Source organism: Daphnia pulex, chromosome 1 (assembly GCF_021134715.1).
Source record: "Daphnia pulex isolate KAP4 chromosome 1, ASM2113471v1".
Classification (NCBI taxonomy): domain Eukaryota; kingdom Metazoa; phylum Arthropoda; class Branchiopoda; order Diplostraca; family Daphniidae; genus Daphnia; species Daphnia pulex.
Genome location: NC_060017.1, coordinates 6,265,136 through 6,282,460, shown reverse-complemented (window position 1 = coordinate 6,282,460; position 17,325 = coordinate 6,265,136). Strand labels below are relative to the sequence as shown.

Here is a 17,325-nt window from a genome sequence, read left to right as displayed (position 1 = left end):
ATCCTCGAATCTCATTTCATTTCCATAATTTTCTTTTTTTCTTTTGACAATTCCAGTTGGTGAGTCGACGGGCAAAGCCGGTCGGGGCGTTGCTCGCCACATCCCTGGACCAGCGGCCAACCTGGAGACGTTGACTTACAAGGCCGGCAGCGTCGCGGCCGAGGTGCAGAAGACGCGCCAGGCGCTCAACGAGCGTGGCGACAAGTTGGGCATGCTGGAAGATCGCACTCAAAGGATGGCCAACGAGGCCGAAAATTTCTCGAACGCTGCCCATCAATTAATGGTTCGCTGCCGCGAAAGGAAATGGTATCAATTGTAATAGGAGACTGGAAGAACGAAAGAAAAGAAAACAAAATAAGGTGGGCGCGGACGCAGCCTGGAGATGAAGGAAATGAAAGCGACAAATCACGGCTCCTAAAGAAAAACGGACATCTCCATCGCACACGGTCATCATTTTCTCATTGTCAAGCTGGACAATGTTCTTCTTTTATTTCGGGTTGTTTCCATTTCTTTCCATCTCTTTCTTCTACCTCTTTCGCTTTCTAAAAAATCCCCCTCGAGATGCGGTTTTACCTTTTTGTTTTTGTAAAATGTAAAAGTTGAAAATTTCCGTTCGAAATTTTGTTCGGGGAAAAGTCTTTTAGGAACAAACAAAAAAAAAGAAAAATCAACTAATCTGCGTCTATTGTCATTGATGACAACCCGCTTTTGCCACCTCTCGTGAAACTTTTTTGGTCCTGTCATTTGCCCCCTTGTTGCGGAAACTAAACGCGATATTACCACCCCACCACTCACAACAAAATATAATTATCTCTTAATCTATTAACAGGACAGGAAAAAAGAAAAGCATCCCGGTTTTTTCTTTTAGTTTCTCCTCTCTCTTTCTCACCTTCAAGTAAAAAAAAAAAAACAAAAAAAAAAATGATGAGTACTTCTTCCAATGCAAATGTGGCGATAGTTATAACCTTTTTGTTATGTTGTTGTTCCGGTCGGTCTCTTATATAATTGAAACACTAAAAGGAGGGGGAAAAATTAAACTGGAAGAAGCAAAAAAAGAAAAAATAATAAAAATAAAACCAAATTCTATTTATACATATAGACTTTAGATGACTTGATACGTTATTCCCCCCCCCCTCCTTTTCCCATTATATATCGATTTGTTAGAGAGAGGAAGGAAAGAAAAAAAAAAGAAAAGAAAAGATGACCCCCCCAACAAAACAAATCTCTTTTGATTCCATCGGCACAATAACCTTCCATTCGTTGACTGATATAATATAAATATATATTACATGCTCGTGTGTTGTATTCTAGGCAAGACCCCTCCTCCCTTTTGGCTAACCTCCTATCCCATTAACTGGCGTACACACCAAAAAAAAAATGTACGGGATCCATTAGAAGTTTTGGGTATTTTTGTTTGTTTGTTTGTTGGTTGGTTGAGTTGATTTTCCGCCATCCGCGCCGGGTGGTGGGAAAAGGCAACACTTTATTGGGATCGTGTATACTCTTGTTGTTGTTGATTTGTTTCCCCCCCCCCTTTTATCCTTCATTTGATTTGTTTACGTTCCTCTCTCTCTCTTTCCCCCCAAAAAACAATCCCGTAACTCGGTTAACCTCCTCCCATTTGTTGGCACACGCTCGGGAGTTCATATTGGAAGTACTTTTTTTGGCGCTAGTCTCTACTCTCTCTACTCTTTCTCTTTCTTACTCTTGTCTCTCCATCAGTCCGATCGGCCCAAAATGGAACGCCGATCGCATTGTTGTTGTCTCTCTTCCTTCCTGACATCCTCTGTCTCCCTCATCTTTTAACTGCTGTCACACCAGAGACTTAATTGAATGTAGCAGGTCATAACAAAAAACTGATGGGTTGTTCAAATTTTTCCTTGTTTCTAGAAACTTTATAGCGTGTTTAATAAAACGGAGAAAAAATCTTCACATCATCATCGCTAATAATAACAAAACTAACACACACGCATAGACATGACATAAGATTTAAAGTGAATTATTGGATTTGATCGAATGACATCAAATGCGATCGGGAGCACATTTTTAATATCGGGAGCAGCACGATTTTGAACGCTTATCGCACAGAGACACGTATACAGTATAATAATCATGAAAACGGGATTAGTTTTGCCATTTAACTTTTGTGTGATCCGCTTATTTTGGCTTGACTATAGAACTAATGACATTACTTAATATTTAAAGATGAATGCGAATTGAAAGCAGAAATGAGGTAGCAAAGGACGACACTAATTCAACAAAAGATAACAAAACTGAAATGAGAAAAGAAAAGATAAAAAAGAGTTTTGAAATACAACGTGTCTCCCGGAATACCAAGCTCTTCGCTCTTCCCCCCAAAGTGAATAACTCGATCAAACGACGAATTAACACGAACGAATTTGGCTGACGTAGGGCTCGATGGAGTCGAGCCTGCGCCTTTTGCTGACGCTTACCGTGAGGTGCTCGAAGATTTCCAGCAGCTCTGAGGTGATTTCGCTCGTGTCTGCTTCGCCTACGCCTTCGCTCAACTTGTTCGATTGAAATTGCTGGTGGATCAGCAAGCCATCCGGATCGGCGAGTTCGCTTTCGTCCATCAAGCCGGGACGTTTCCGTTTGGCTGCCAGTCTCTTGGCGTTAGTCACATTGGAATCACGTCTCACCACACTTCGTTGTCTGACAGGAGCTCCAACTCTCAAAGGATCGGGACATTCATTGTCGTTATTCGCCGTGACGTCAGCCGGTTGTTGGAAAACCTTCCGGAGACGCGTCAACGCCTTCTTGAAGTGACGCTGAATGCGGACCATCCGGCCGGGGCGCTCGGGGGATGAGTCCGGCTCTTCAAAAGGTACGCTAGGCTGGGCAATCATTTCTTCCACTGTGTCGGACGACGTGCTCTTTCGCCGAGTGATTTCCGCGCTGAGATTCAACCACAATTCATCGTGGTGGGTGGAAAGTGGTTGGATGATGGACTGAGTTGGGTTGAAGTCAACTTTCTTTTTCGGCAAACCAATCAGAGGCAAGTAACCTGCAATCATTTTTATTTTTTATTTTTAAATATCCACAATTTACGCTGATTCATCGCACAAAATGGTAGATTGGATTATCTTTATCTGTAGTTTATCCTTACGATCTATTGTTGGATTTCGGTTATCTTATCAACGAGCTATCAAATGCACACCACAGTTGGCGGGTGACGCAAGTTTCAATTTCCAGATCGCCAGAATATCGTACAAATATTTTTAAAAGACAAACATAAAAACAGAATTTGGTTTTTTTATGTTTCAGTGGGAGGAAAAAGCAAACATTTGCTTCGAAAGTGATACGCCTCTTGTCAAATGTGACATGTCAAATGACATTGTTGACTCACAATGTTTAGTGAACTCGCTGTCAAAACTGAAATACTAATGAGCTGTCAACAAAAGAATGCACCGACAGATAAAGATAATTGAATTGCGACGCCCAACAATGAATACTTAATGATTACTTAATGATTCGGTAGATCAGTAAAACAAAAAAGCACTTATTTACTTGTGGTTCCAGTGGAAATGGCGGTCAATCGGTTATCGTCCACTTGCAATTCCAACGAGTTTTCTGTTGCTGCCCTTGTGTAATATGCTCGTCGAGGTCTTGGAGAGAACCCTGTTCGCAATCTAGTCGCCATGTTGAAGTGCTCTCTGTTGATTGCTTTGATTTCCATGTACACGAGAGAGGTTTCTGTCAAAAAATGGGAACACTAATTGTAGAGTGGTGCCACACTAACAATGCGACGCGTACGCTTCGGAATAATGTCGTTCCAAGAATGATGAGAAAAGATGCGCGCGCCAAAGTCTCTCTTGTTATCGTGTTTCACGCCTGCAGGGACTTCAATAACGCAAGATCGTTGAAGCGCGTAGGAGTTGGTTAAAAATGCCCGTTAGCCATCAGCTGCTCACGAACACTCGAGCTCTATACGGTCGGACTTTTTTAATCTGCGATGGCAACGCTTATTTATATATCTAGGTGTGTTGATTCGCACCAGGCACCGTTATCTCATATATGGCTCTGCTGATTTTTGATATAGGGGTTGAGGGGTAATAGATTACATTGTCCCAGTTTTATTCACTTATACGAATATATGTGCGCAATTATTTTATCAGCTGTTTGTATGGATTTTTTTTTATTTTGTCGTGGCTGGCGTTTGTAGCACAACGACTCTTATATAAACTTATAATTGCGGTCAACATTTTTCTCGTTTCTTAAGCAAAACAAGTATTTAATATGCGGCTTTTTATTTCCAACGGGACTTGTAACATTCCAACGGTATAATATGGTTTGTAACCTTGAATTCTTCATGGGAAGTAGTCGACAAGCAATATTGCAGGATGCAGCTAGGCAAATCTTATGACGTAATAATTATCAAGTATCAAATAAGCGATAACGAAAACCGCGGACAATTAATATCGTTGTTATGTGGACTAAAAATAAAATACTAAATGAGAAACCATCAGCATATTTTTGATCGCCATAAGAAGAATATGCACCGCCAAAGAAGAAAAATGTTTTGAACACGAAAAACTAAAACAAGACTCAATAACCCCAATCATCTTTACACAGCAAAGACTTGGCAAAGACCATCTGCAAGAGGCATGTATGTAATCGATATTGTTTTCAAACCCAATGCCCCCAAGATTTGTTAGTCGCCAACGTTTGTTCATGACATTCAATGTCACGAAATCGTGAAAAACGATCGGAAATAAGAAAAACAACTTGGAACGAATTTAAACAAAGTAGGCTAGAGTTGGAATAGTCACGAGATGACGTGGAATATTTTTTTGAAAGGCTAAACTCGGTGCAAAAAATAGACGTCATCCTAAATGCGTGTTTGCTAATATTACCAGAGTGCGCAAAATGAACTACGCTTGTTCAGCGCTTGTGGCCTTAGTCATCGAGCGAACTGCTCGATTGGTCAGTGGAAGTCACTCCAGTCCAGTGCAAAACAAATAGTTGTAATAGCAGACGATGGCTGGATGGTTTAAAAAAAGGACTGAAGGCCGATGACCTTCAATATTGGTCTCATGACGTTAGTTGGAGTTGGCATTAGATTTCTAATGCCATTTCTGGCTTCTTTTTTTAGTCCAAACTTTCCCATGGCTTCACGAGTAAAAACTAACGTCGTAAAGTCGTTTCTTTTGCGCATAGCTTAATAGGTCCTGCTGTACATTTCATTCCAGTCGCAGTCGGGTTTACTGTGCTGTACTGTTGTTCATCTCGTTTTTTGCCGCCCTTCGCCTCTATCGAAACCGACGGTCGCTTTTGCCTTTATCAAACCTTGTGTGGTTAGGGAGATAATCGGCCGTCCGTGATTTCGTCAGTTGAGTGGTTATAGAATGAGAGTAGGACTGATTTGGATTTTAGTTACTCACACAACTGTTTATCTCATCACCTAGAGCTAATCAGCTAAAGTGCTTTGAGTAATGACAAGTCAACATTTAATTATTTTTCTTCCTCTGTTTACAACTAAATTTATGCTTTTATTCTTACTGTAGACACCCCAGTTATTGCAGAAGAAATGGATGTTCCTAAGCAGAGAAACAAAGCTGTGACAAAAGTGTGCTTTGAAAGTTCGGAAAGCTTTGACAGTTCTTCTGTCTCAGACGATGAGCTTGATTCCACCTTCAACAAATATTCCTGCACACCTCCTAGCCGGCAGAACATTAAAGGAATGCAAAAAAGAAGGGAGCTGAGGATACTGAACTCACCGAAACTGTCATTGGAAAAATTAGAAAATGATAAAAAGGACAAAACAACAACACATAAGTGGCAACAAAGAGAAACAAGCAGACAACGAGGTTCTGAAAGAAAAATGAAGTGGATTACATCTTCCAGTAATGGAGGGACCTTAAATACAGGAGAAACAATGTCAGTGGATGGCTATGCAAGTGAGGACGAAGCAAATTCTGATGTCAATGCTCCAAGCAACCAGGGAATTAAGGTAAGGTTGACCAAGTCTTTGAAATCAACTTCAGAATTTTGAATTATCAATATTTCGTTTCAAATCAAGGTTGAAAGCCGAAATCGTTTCATGAGCCTGTGTTCCCGCTTGATCAAATTGCCGCGCAAAGTGAAAAGAACCGATTCTCTTCTACAGAGCAGGCAGATCATTTCTTGCCAAAATCGAGCAGAATTTCAAAATTATTTTACGGATCTTATGAAATCGTCAGGGAATATCGAAAAAACCAATAATCACGAAACCCAAGAAAGGAGTGAAGAAGAACTTTTGTGGCAGAGTGAATTAAAAGGTAAGCCATTTTTTTTTAAATAATTGTAGAAACTGTTCTATTACCTGCTAATGACTCAATAATTTTGAATGACGTTGGGGCTTCACAGATCTTTTGTGGTTGGAACTACAAGCTTGGATATCTGACAGAACCCCACAAGAACAAGACAGCTATCTTTATGTCCAGCGCAAGAAAATTCCAGACATTTTGAACAGGATAATGGAGTACCGGTTCGAGCCTTTTTACGCTCCTTCGTCAGAGTGTTCGCAGTTTAGCGGAGCCTCATCGCTTCACGAAGCAGTAACGCCCATTATTCTCATCCTAGTTTTACACAGTTTAATTAGTTCTCGTAAATAATCACTGCGGATTTTCCTTCATGTAGTTGGGATGCCCCGGGTGTTTGGACGCGTTCTGTGAGATGTGCTCTCTCAACCAAAGCAAAGCCTTATACGAAATTTCGACGCTATTAAAAGAGCTGGAAAACGTGGAAGAGCTCTACCCTTCTGGTCGCGCGCTCGGCATTGATTATCCTCTATACAGTAGCAACGAGTTTAATGATCGGATCAAAGCAATCGTCTGCTGGTACAACGTGACTTGTTTGCTACAACTGAAAATCGATATTATCGGTCACATGCTTGTATCACTTGGCTCCAAAGGGCTTCCTTGGCCCACATGGCCGCCTTGGCCAATCAACGATGGTATGTATCGGGCTTCTTCATGCTAAAACATTTTCACATCCTGACGTCCTTTTCCCAATCACTTCCTGCTTTTTTTTTTTGAAGAACGCGATGGTGAAGAAATCAATACCGACAGGGAAAAAGCTAATCCAGAGTTAAATAGTTATACATCTACCTGTTCCGATATGCCAAGCCCGCCGATACTTTTAAATAAAACTAAAGTGCTCAGGAGAGAGAAATCGCGCGTTCAATTCTTTATTGAAAATGATCCTCCAACCGCCAATCGTCCTAATGACCGACAACGATTGGAGGACAGCCCAACGGAATCTTGGAAGAGCGAATATTCTGGAACTGATTTGCGTCAGTTAAAATTGCATTCATTAGAAATTTTATTTTTTAAAATTGATCTTGACCATTTATTTTTTATTACAGCTGAAGCGGATGCTGAGTTAAAACATCTATTCGTTAAGGAACCCCATCTTCAAAGGGATGAGGAAATTGATAATCCTTCCAAACCAGAAACTTTGCGCCTGGATAGTTATAGCGCAGCATCTGAATCGGATTTAGAATGCTGTAGATCTGGAGGCTTAGAAACCCCAGACGGTCGTTTGCTATACCGACATTACATTGAAAGAGCTCTGAAGAATAAAGGATTGCGAAAAATGCTCCGGTATGTAACATTTTCGTTTTCATACAAAACATTCCTTTGTTTTAATGACGGCATATGCTTTCGGTTTTAGCTGGATTGTTATCATCCATCGAGTCGGTATGGTGAGAGCGAAAGAATCACTATTGAAACCAGATCAGTACAAGGGAAGCAGTTGTTCGTCCTCGCCTTACTTGTATGAAGATTCAGGACAACTGGGTGGTGATTGCCGTCCGACTACACCGGAACTTACAGAACTCCGTCGTTACGGAGCTTGGTCTGTAGAGATCCAGTCGTTGAAATTGCCCCAGTACCGAACGCTGTACCTCTTCCTTTGTCGAATGCCAATGGATGTAATTAGGGAATCTTTATGCATTCGCTTGGAGCAGAAACCAGCTGAGCCGTCGGCCCTCAGTATTCGTCAATTGATGCAAGAGTTTAAGGTATGCCTACTGTTGCCAACATATTGCCATTGATTTTGCATTATTTTTGTGATAATTACAGGAAGGATTGAAAGTCGGAGTAATTTGCAAGCAAAAGTATCGCAGAGACGTGCATTCCGTTGTGCCCACTGATTACGACGTGACGCTACACAGTGCCCTAGAAAAGGAGTTTAATGAAATACTCAAATTGACGTTAAGTGTGAGTTTAAATACAGAAAAGATGTGCATTATTATTTACGTAAAATAATTGTGAATTTGTCTGATAGGCTTATCTAGATTATTTAAAGCGATGGGTGTGCATGGGATCGCCAACAAGTTCAATACAGAAAAATATTTTGGAGTCGGAATGGAATTTCACACGATCAGTGTGTTCGGAAATCCCCGGTGGCGAGATGCTGGCCGGAAACGCATTCTGTGCAATAGCTTCATCCATGTTAAGTTCAACTGGTAGATACCTTCGTGAGGGAATCAACCGAAGGATGGAATTTCAATCAGACACCAGTGGGTCTGATAATGAAGAGCGATCAGAAAAGTATGCAATCTTGATTTACCTATTCGAATGGTGTTGCTCATGTTCTCTTAATCTTTAAGGGATATGGCACTTACTATACTTCGACGCATTCAGCGAGTCTTATCAGAAGCTCGTGATCAGTGCCTAAAAGCAGTTTCTGTTACCAAAATGATTCGAAGAGACTTGGAAGTAGCCGCCGAATTCGATATCAGTGTGCCACTCCCGGAACTCCTCCACCGACTCGCTATTACCGGCCACATACTTGTCGTTTTACCGCATAATGACAATTATGTGGTTTTCGTTCCAAGTATGTAGAATCTCGTGGGATCTTAAATTTCGCTTTTCCCAATTTTTTTTTTATTTTATTTTTTACGAATCAAAACTCTATGGTTCTTATTATTATTATTATTTCAGAAAGTCTCCGAAGTCATAGAGAGTACTTGCATTGTCTCCTGGATCTCTCCTCTCGTTCAGAACCACCTCCACCGTCCAACGACAGTAAAGAAGAATCACTTCCCAATTATTCCCAAAGCAGCGAAGATGATGCAGGTATGTGATAGTCTTGCAAAAATGACCATAAACAACCATTGATTCATTTGCTTTGTTAGAGAACGAGGGCTACATGATACTACTTCAAACGCAAACTGCCGATGGAGAAACTATCGAAACTTTATGGAAGGGTGAAACAGTTCGCATTCGTGTACGCTAGCTTAATTTCATGCTGCATAAGCGATTGAATATCTAAATTCTAGTTTATATTTTAGACGCTGCGAGACGATGCAATCCTCCGTTCTCATGTTCAGCGCGAAGTTTTGCTCTTAATTGTTTTCAACGCCATTCATCTATCAGCCAGGCGTCGTGAAGTACAAGAGTCTCTTGGTCCAGGTCTTGAATTACGCTACGAAAATAGGCCGTCCAACTATGTGGTTGCTGAATCTCTCCTTCAGCTCAAGGTACAGCGTTAGTAGAAAATTGATTTCATTAGTGTTTGTATAGTTAATGTTTTAATGTTTTATTTTTCTAGAATGAGGTGATCTGCTTAAGCCAAACCATCATTGAATCTATCGAAGAAGTGGTGAATAAGTGCAGTGTCCAACATCTAAACGTACATCTTCTAGACCCGCTGGAGCAGGCTCCACTGATAAGTCGTTGGAAAGAAGTGGTCCGCCATTGCTTCAAACTGGGCTTCGAATTTAACAAAGACGTACTACGTCTTGTTTCTGGCAAGCCTAACGTTGAGCTAGCCCTCAACGTAGTCAAACTAGCCAATCTGTGGATGAACTTTACCGTGAAGTACAGCGAACGCGGTCGTGGTCTCAGACCCAAATGGGCTACTCAGGTATATTGTAAATAATTGTCTTTGCATTAAAATAACCAAAACTCCTAACCTTTTACATATTTTGGAAAAGGGGTTAGAATTTCTCGTTACGGCCTGCGAGTCTGACATAACTTGTCATCTCCCCGACGAAGAATTTTGCAGAATGAAAGAGTCGATTAGTCAATGTGTTCATCACATCATCGGATCACTAGATCAAAGTTCTAAATTGCAAACTTCTTCTCCAGTCGTCCGCCGATTTTCAAAAAATTCTAGTATGTCATTTTTTTTTTAACCAAGGTAATCTCAATGCTAATAACCGACTTTTTTTCTCCTCCGTAGTGCCCGTCTTCCCGAGCAGTTTATCAGCAGAAACTCTTTCTCCTTTGAAAAGCCCGATGAGTTCAAGAAAGATGTCTCTACAGTGTTCCAATGACGAACGACTTTCGAATTCGCTGCCTACTCTACCTCGACGGGATTCTGGTAATCGATTTTTGAGTTACGGTAGAATCGTGAATATCAACCTGTAATCGAATTCATTATGTAGCCGGAGATGTTTTGCCGTGGAAGGACCGTGTCTGCCGCTCTGTGCTTTTAATTGAATCACAGCGCGATGCTTCATTGGAGGAGGCTACATTGATTGGTCGCGTAGCCCGTCAAACCAAAGAAGCGAAATGGCACATCCGGCTCAAAAGCGTCCAGTTTTCTTGGCAGCGTGGAGTCAAAATAGGTAAGAAAAGCTACTGATATTATAGTACCCATTGAAACACGTTTTGGCCTTTTTGGTACTGGTGCGTCTGTGTATTATAGTGTCAAAAATGGGTTTCCCAGTTGGGTTTATAAGTCGGAAGACCAGGAAGAATAGTCGTCTCACGTTGTCCACCTGGGCCAGCCGGTTGGCAGTTAATTGTAAAGCTTCTGTTTCTGCGTCAGATATATATATGTATATTTTTCCCCCAATCACTCCATCTCCTTTTTCTTCTTTGGCTTCTGGCTTTGTTGATTCGGTAACTTTGGACCGAAAGTAGGTCGTCCCTGGTTACCGGGTGGAGCCGGTACTTGTGGAGATCGAGGCTTAACTGTAGTTCCGCCCGGTTGTGCACTTAGCACAACCGCATTGAAAAAGGGTCGAATCATAATTCTAGACTTCATTAAAGAGTATTGAGGCCCCTGGTAATCGTACCAGTACATCCCCTTGTATTCAAATTCTTGAGGTACGGGGCCGTTCAGATATTGCCCGTTTAAGTTGCTGAAAAAACAAACAGGAGAATTAACAAACCAATATTTGTTTCATATAAGACGAAGAATACCTTGTATCGCATCCTCGATACCACCAACCTCCAGTGTGATCGCGAGCACAGTTTCCGTCTAACCATTGATCCTGATCGTTGTCTGCGGTAGAGAACTTCATGGATGTATGGTACGAGAGGGAATCACCCGCGTCACCCTCGTAGGTTCCCAGTAGGCGAATGTCGTAACCTTCAGCATCAGACCCGATAGCAAAAGCGGTGTAGTGGGCAGTGGCTTGATTCAGACCGAAATCTGTCAGTTCGATTAAAAGCTCGTAGACCTGAAAGAAAATCGCTAATGAAATGAACAGACTCCCCAAATTTGCAATTTAATCTCACTCCTTGATTCGTAATCATGTGGATTTTTTCGAGACCCAGCCAGAATTCGGTGGCCATATTGCCAAATCCTTGTTTGTAATCATTCCAACCCCGTAGAAAATTAATTGAACCATCAAAGCGATTTTGAATAACCTATTAGACAAGCAGATATTAAGAAATTATTATAACTGTTAATGATCAATAGCCATACCGTCCATCCTCCTCCGCGAGTTTCCATGTCACACTGAACAAAAAAGGGTGCAGATGAAGATAATGGTTGAATCCGTTGGATTCCCGACATAAGGTGGCGCCCACCTTTATTAAGCGCATCGTGACAATCACGTGGTAAACTTGGTCGTTCTGTGGAGAGGTTAATAAATGACCTTAATTATTAGTGTCTGGCAATAGTAAATCAGTTTAATATACCGGAAGGACAAGCGCCAGGTTGTATGAAATGTGAAAGAGTCCTGGCCGGTGTGGAATCTTGGCTCTTTAGTGCAGTAATTCCACGATGCAGATCTTGTTTTGTAGCGAAATCATCGCTCCGTTTTTCGACAATTCTAACAGAAATTCAATTGAATGTCAGTCGCTTCTGCTTCTTTTTTGTTCGCTATTCTAAAACAATTACTTGGTCAGGTTGGCCATAACACTGACGTTCTTGCTGATAAGTAACAGTTCATCCCGTAGGTTATTTGTTGTCGTTCTAAGACTGTTCATTCCAGCCAAGAGTACTTGAAGACGGGGAGCTGGAACGTCACTTTCCGTCACTGTTAGTTACATAGGGTTATTTAAACAAAATTTAATAATTCAAAGTAGCGATTTTTTTTTGTCTTTTTACTTCTTGCCGGTGCTTGGGCTCCACCAGATTGTGTTATGATGTGTTTGAGCTCAGCCTGACCGGTACGAATAGCAACTGACTCGTCTCGCACCACATCTAGTAGAGTTTCAATTCGTCCAACATCGCTTTCTAACTGTTGCAGCCGCCTCGAAGTGTCGGCGGCCAGGTTGCGCACCGAGTCTCCGCGTTCTTGCATTTGTACTTCCACACGCGTTAAACTAATTGAAGATAAAAAAAAACTGTTATTGGTTTTGATGGATCTTATTAGATGCAAAGGACTGACCGGTAGTCAATTCCCTCTAGTTTGCGCAGTGTCTGAATTTGTAGCGATTCCATCGATGACAGCCTCTCTGTGATTCGCTGAAGGTGAGCCATGAGACGACCGCTGGTCAAGGTTGGTCCGCTCTCATCCGAAGTCTGACAACCATTCAATACTCAGTTAGCTTGATTTTTAAGGGATAACACATTCTAACGAATATACCGACGGGGTTGTGGCTGCCGGTATTGTCACCGTAGGCCAAACCAATCCTGGTTCGTGTTCAACATCGTTGAGAATACCTCCCGCTAATGTTGGACTTGGGGGAGTAGTTGAAACTCCTACTACGTTAGCTGGAAAACAGTTGTAGCATTTTTATACAATTATGTTTGGGTTATTTGAAAAATGTTACGTGCTTATTCTGGAACTCACAAGCCGGCCGTGGGGCGATCAAGTTGAAAGGCCGCGGCCTCCGCATTTCACTTGTATCCGATTCTTGACCTATCGGGTCGTCAGCTCGACTCTCTTCAGAACTGGTCCCTGAATCTTCATGTTGAGCTTCGATCCCGATGAAGTGAACACTTAACAGATACAATACCAAAGCCAAGTGTATTGCTCCGCTGCTGGTGCGACGTGCCAGCGCAGCAGAGGAGCGACCCATCTTCGGGACGGCCGTATCCAAACTAATCGCCCCTTTTCCAGTTTCGAGTTTCTATCTGCTGGTTTCGGTGGCGAGTTTCCACGCCTCGAATGTTTTGACTTGTGCCTGTCTGGCGTGCTATTTCCAGTATTTTGTATATAAGACGGTCGGTGCCAGATCGAAGGTTGTCTAGCGCATGCACGCCGTCTAGCAACCAAGGACCCAACCAGCAACGCCGGATGTTTACGTTATTTATTTATACTCATTTTCAAAATGAGAATGGGCCTAAACAACAAACGGAGACGTTAGCTTGTAGGCGGCAGAGGGAACCGAAATTGAAAATGTCCATTTATCTATTTGCGTCACCCTGACAGTTGCTCTCCACTCCGTGGAAGAGAAGCTATATTTACCAACGCGTTAAGCTAGAGATCTCCTTCAAATTCAAGTTAGAAGAATTTCAATAGCTATATATTTTTTTTCTGATGGGTTTTCACAGGACAAGGACGTTTTGGCAAAGTTTACGTAGCTGTCAACAATAAAACTGGCGAATTGATGGCCATGAAAGAGATTGCATTACAGCCCAACGATCATCGGACCATTCGCAGTGTAGCGGATGAATTGCACATCTTTGAAGGCATCCATCACCCGCATCTCGTGCGTTACTACGGTTTGGAGATCCATCGAGAAGAAATGATCATATTTATGGAATTCTGTCCGGAAGGAACACTGGAGCATTTAGTTGCTTCAACTGAGACAGGTCTACCCGAAGAACTCATTCGACGTTTCACTCGACAACTTCTCGAAGCCGTCACTGTCTTACACGAAAATGGAATCGTGCATAGAGACATTAAGGGTATGTAATTGAGAACATTCGCCGTGATAAACTGGAACGTGAACTCTTATTTTATGTAAATTACTTGTTTCAGGTGCCAACATTTTTCTTACCGACGTTGGCAATTGTTTAAAATTAGGTGATTTTGGTTGTGCCGCTAAAATCAAATCGCAAACGACCATGTTTGGAGAACTGCAAGGTTTTGTTGGCACTCAAGGTAAAAGAATTTTCATTTTCATATCAACAACAAAAAAATAATAATTAAATTTTAATCCAAATTTATTAGCATTCATGGCTCCGGAGGTTTTTATGCATACGATGACTGAGGGCCACGGACGCGCGGCCGACATCTGGAGTGTGGGTTGTGTAGTGATAGAAATGGCAACAGGAAAAGTAATCGAAATCAGCGAGAGTGTTTGGAAAACTCATAAAATGTTTTTCCTTTTGCACATTATAGAGGCCTTGGTATGAACTCGAATCAAATTACGCTATTATGTTCAAAGTTGGGATGGGAGAAGTACCTCCTACGCCACTTACGCTCAGTGAAGAGGGCCAAGCGTTTCTATCTCATCTTCTTCAACATGATCCGAAACAAAGAGAAAGCGCAGCTAATCTGCTTGAACACAATTTTCTAAAAGTAAGTCATTTTTAGTCATTCATCGTCAGAATCATTTTTGACCTTTCTGGTGATCATTAGGTCTATCAGGAAGACGACCCTTTATACTCTGCAGTGATTCGTCATCCGGTTTCTAGTTTATCGAAACATTAGCCGTGCAACTGTTTAAAAAAGTTGTGATTTTGTAAACTACTTAGTTCCTTGTATTGTCTATTATACATACATTCCTCCTATTATTATACTTCTCGTATATAAAATAATATTCGTTTGATTGAACGATTTCCCCCGTTAAAATAGTAGCATTACGTATTTGATAGGATAATAATATAGGTAATATTACATAATGAATTTTAAAAATATATATTTCACATTTTTTCCCTTTTTAAAACTTATGAAATTGGATTTTTAATAAGCAAATCTCACATTCATATACCCTTAAATTGTTAATGTAAAAACCACCAAAGTCACTCGGACAAATCACTAAATCAGACATCCTTCGGCTTCGGGTAATTTGAAAGAAACAGTGATTCCTACCTGATGACAGCCAATCAAAGGTTTCGTTCCACTGAAAACGAGCAGTCGAATAGGTGAGCGAGGTGTCAGAAGAGAAATACCTCGTGTTGAACGCGGCATAGCATTATTCCTAAGTGCATCTGCCACTCCTGATGCCATCGTCCACGACGCCTAGGTCGCAAACGGCACCACGCAAGGTAAAGAAAACTTCCGGGTAACATACCTAAACTTCATTCGTGTTGCTTATAGCAACTCGATCTATTGAAGGTTGTTGACAAGCAGTGGCGCAGTGTTATTGTACGTGTTAGCTTTGTTTTTAAAAATTCGAAATTCAGGGACCAAGTGTGATGCTGTTTATAAGCACACACAGGTTAGGTATTTTAATTTAAACCTTAAGTCCTTAATGAAAAGGATATTTGTCGTTTATTGTTTTAATATCTGTTTTGATTTTTTTTTAATGAAAAAAAATCACAAAAAGCCCTTTGCTTGCTATTGGCTATTGCTAACGCAGATCAACAACCGCAAAAACCGCTAACAAGCTGACAGCCTGACAAAGTGACAATGTTATGGCTTGGACACTGAGGACATCTGGCGGCCAGATTTGTTTTCAATTCTGGGGCATAGACTAGCCCTTTAGCCCCTACCTTCTTCACACCCTTTTCCTATCAATGGAAAGTCCTGGCCACCAGGTGCCACTGCAGTTTAATAACAACAATGACTGCCATGGTTAGTGCACGGTTAGTTGCTGTTTTTCACGTTTCGATGCAGTATAAAGTGAACTATTAAACATTTCAAAAAGTTTGTTAAATAGCATAATGTAATGTGGTAAAGCAGATTAAGTGTGAAACCAACATTATAGGTATTCTGCGTAGTTGATTGAACAATTAGTATTTTTTATTTCCTTGACTTGCAATTCACACTCATCAATTCTTATGTCTGAATTTTTGAAACAGTGAGATCCTTGTGAAAGGAAAATAGCATGATCCAGGCTGTTCTTCAATTGCAAAGAAAGAGAATAATGATTGAAACAAATGCAAAATATCCAACTGGAATTCTCTTCATATTTGTGTATTCGTGGTGTAAGTTTTACTGTAAGTTGTACTATAAAGTTTATACTAATTCCTTTTACTTCTTCTTTTGATCATGATCAGAATTTTGGAAAACATTCTTTCCAGAGAATAACACCTTAAAATAAATAACTGTGGTTATGATAATGTAGCAGTATTGCGTGAGTATTAGGTTTATTATTACCTGTTTTTGTTTGTTATGTTTTTTCTTACTTTAGTAGTATGTCTTGATTTAGCTAGAGCAGGGATCCTTTTCATTTTCAGTTTTCGGCAGTTAATGTTAGATAATTTTGTGTGACAACTGACCGTAAGCCACAAAGCTCACTTGTTAGACTTTGGTAATTTGCTTGTCTACTTTTGGATTTTAAAGGAGTTAGTACTTCATTTAGTACTTATTAGACGCCCAAAAGAATGATTTTTCCTGAACTATAGGATATGGCATAAGACAACAATTAGTGCATATTCGTGATTTGCTGATTTGATTCAATATTTTTGAAGTGCTCATCTCCATTGTTTTTTGTTGACTTGTTTCTCTACGCCTCGTTATTGATAAAATCTTACTTAAATTTCCTTTCAGTTGAATCCGTCGCCACCTTTCCATAGACTGACCCATTGGATGGTGAAACTGACGAGAGAATGCTGTTATTCAAGACCACTAAATTGTTTAGTTGTTAGATAAATTACAAGTGCATATCTGGGCTCCCTTCTTTTCTGTGGCCCCGTTTCCCTAACTAACCACTAACCAACGCCCGCCGGTGGTCACTCACCCGCTGTGAAACCAGGAGGAGGGGAGGGCTCTGGTCGAACGGGGACTTGGAAGGCGCATGATCCGACGAAAACTTTTAGAGGGTCATGAGTCTAACCCGGAAGCCTAGTATGACTAATCGCTCCCCAGTAAAACTTGCCTCGCACTCTTCTCTCCTCTTCCATTTCCAGGTAATCTCCCTGGATCTACGCCGACACTGCATGTGCGAGTTTTAGCGAGCAATCCACCACCCAATTTGACTAAAAGTGATAGTCTGTTTTCACGGAAATTTCGTCAGACGGTTACAAAATTTCTAATTCAACAATCTCATGTAGAAATTTGCATCTAGTCTATTGGTGCAA

At 41.1% G+C, this 17,325-nt stretch overlaps 4 protein-coding genes across 8 annotated transcripts in view; 2 read left to right on the top strand and 2 right to left on the bottom strand.

Annotated features, from left to right (window-relative positions):
• Positions 1–1,928, top strand: part of LOC124191521 (syntaxin-binding protein 5-like) — a 28,964-nt gene extending 27,036 nt beyond the window's left edge. For all 4 annotated transcript variants that reach the window (XM_046584827.1, XM_046584819.1, XM_046584814.1 and 1 more), the window contains one exon: positions 57–1,928. In XM_046584827.1, the coding sequence (XP_046440783.1) occupies positions 57–319 (263 nt within the window). In that variant the 3' untranslated portion in view covers positions 320–1,928. The remainder of the gene's footprint in view (positions 1–56) is intronic.
• On the bottom strand, positions 1,858–3,962 carry LOC124191554. The gene is made up of 2 exons (XM_046584847.1): positions 3,529–3,962; positions 1,858–3,025 (listed from the first exon to the last, which is right to left on the bottom strand). The coding sequence occupies exons 1-2, from the start codon at positions 3,695–3,697 to the stop codon at positions 2,385–2,387; spliced, it is 810 nt and encodes a 269-aa protein (XP_046440803.1). The 5' UTR covers positions 3,698–3,962; the 3' UTR covers positions 1,858–2,384.
• Positions 3,963–4,924: 962 nt separating this feature from the next.
• Positions 4,925–14,997, top strand: LOC124191511 (mitogen-activated protein kinase kinase kinase 4-like). Of its 2 annotated transcripts, none has more exons than XM_046584795.1 (23): positions 4,925–5,450; positions 5,526–5,971; positions 6,041–6,278; positions 6,367–6,557; positions 6,640–6,955; positions 7,040–7,294; positions 7,367–7,604; positions 7,675–8,023; positions 8,085–8,222; positions 8,290–8,555; positions 8,615–8,841; positions 8,949–9,083; positions 9,143–9,234; positions 9,299–9,487; positions 9,559–9,873; positions 9,944–10,124; positions 10,192–10,332; positions 10,397–10,579; positions 13,687–14,043; positions 14,117–14,239; positions 14,309–14,415; positions 14,480–14,659; positions 14,720–14,997. In XM_046584795.1, the coding sequence occupies exons 2-23, from the start codon at positions 5,549–5,551 to the stop codon at positions 14,789–14,791; spliced, it is 4,716 nt and encodes a 1,571-aa protein (XP_046440751.1). In that variant the 5' UTR covers positions 4,925–5,450; positions 5,526–5,548; the 3' UTR covers positions 14,792–14,997. The 2 variants fall into 2 exon arrangements, with proteins under 2 accessions (XP_046440751.1, XP_046440741.1); XM_046584785.1 differs by having other exon boundaries at positions 5,006–5,450; positions 7,037–7,294.
• Positions 10,629–13,317, bottom strand: LOC124191545 (fibrinogen C domain-containing protein 1-like). The gene is made up of 10 exons (XM_046584836.1): positions 12,983–13,317; positions 12,776–12,903; positions 12,578–12,711; positions 12,295–12,512; positions 12,085–12,223; positions 11,883–12,016; positions 11,668–11,816; positions 11,478–11,609; positions 11,160–11,419; positions 10,629–11,098 (listed from the first exon to the last, which is right to left on the bottom strand). Exons 1-10 carry the CDS (start codon positions 13,209–13,211, stop codon positions 10,810–10,812), a joined length of 1,812 nt encoding a protein of 603 aa, XP_046440792.1. The 5' UTR covers positions 13,212–13,317; the 3' UTR covers positions 10,629–10,809.
• Positions 14,998–17,325: the final 2,328 nt, after the last annotated feature.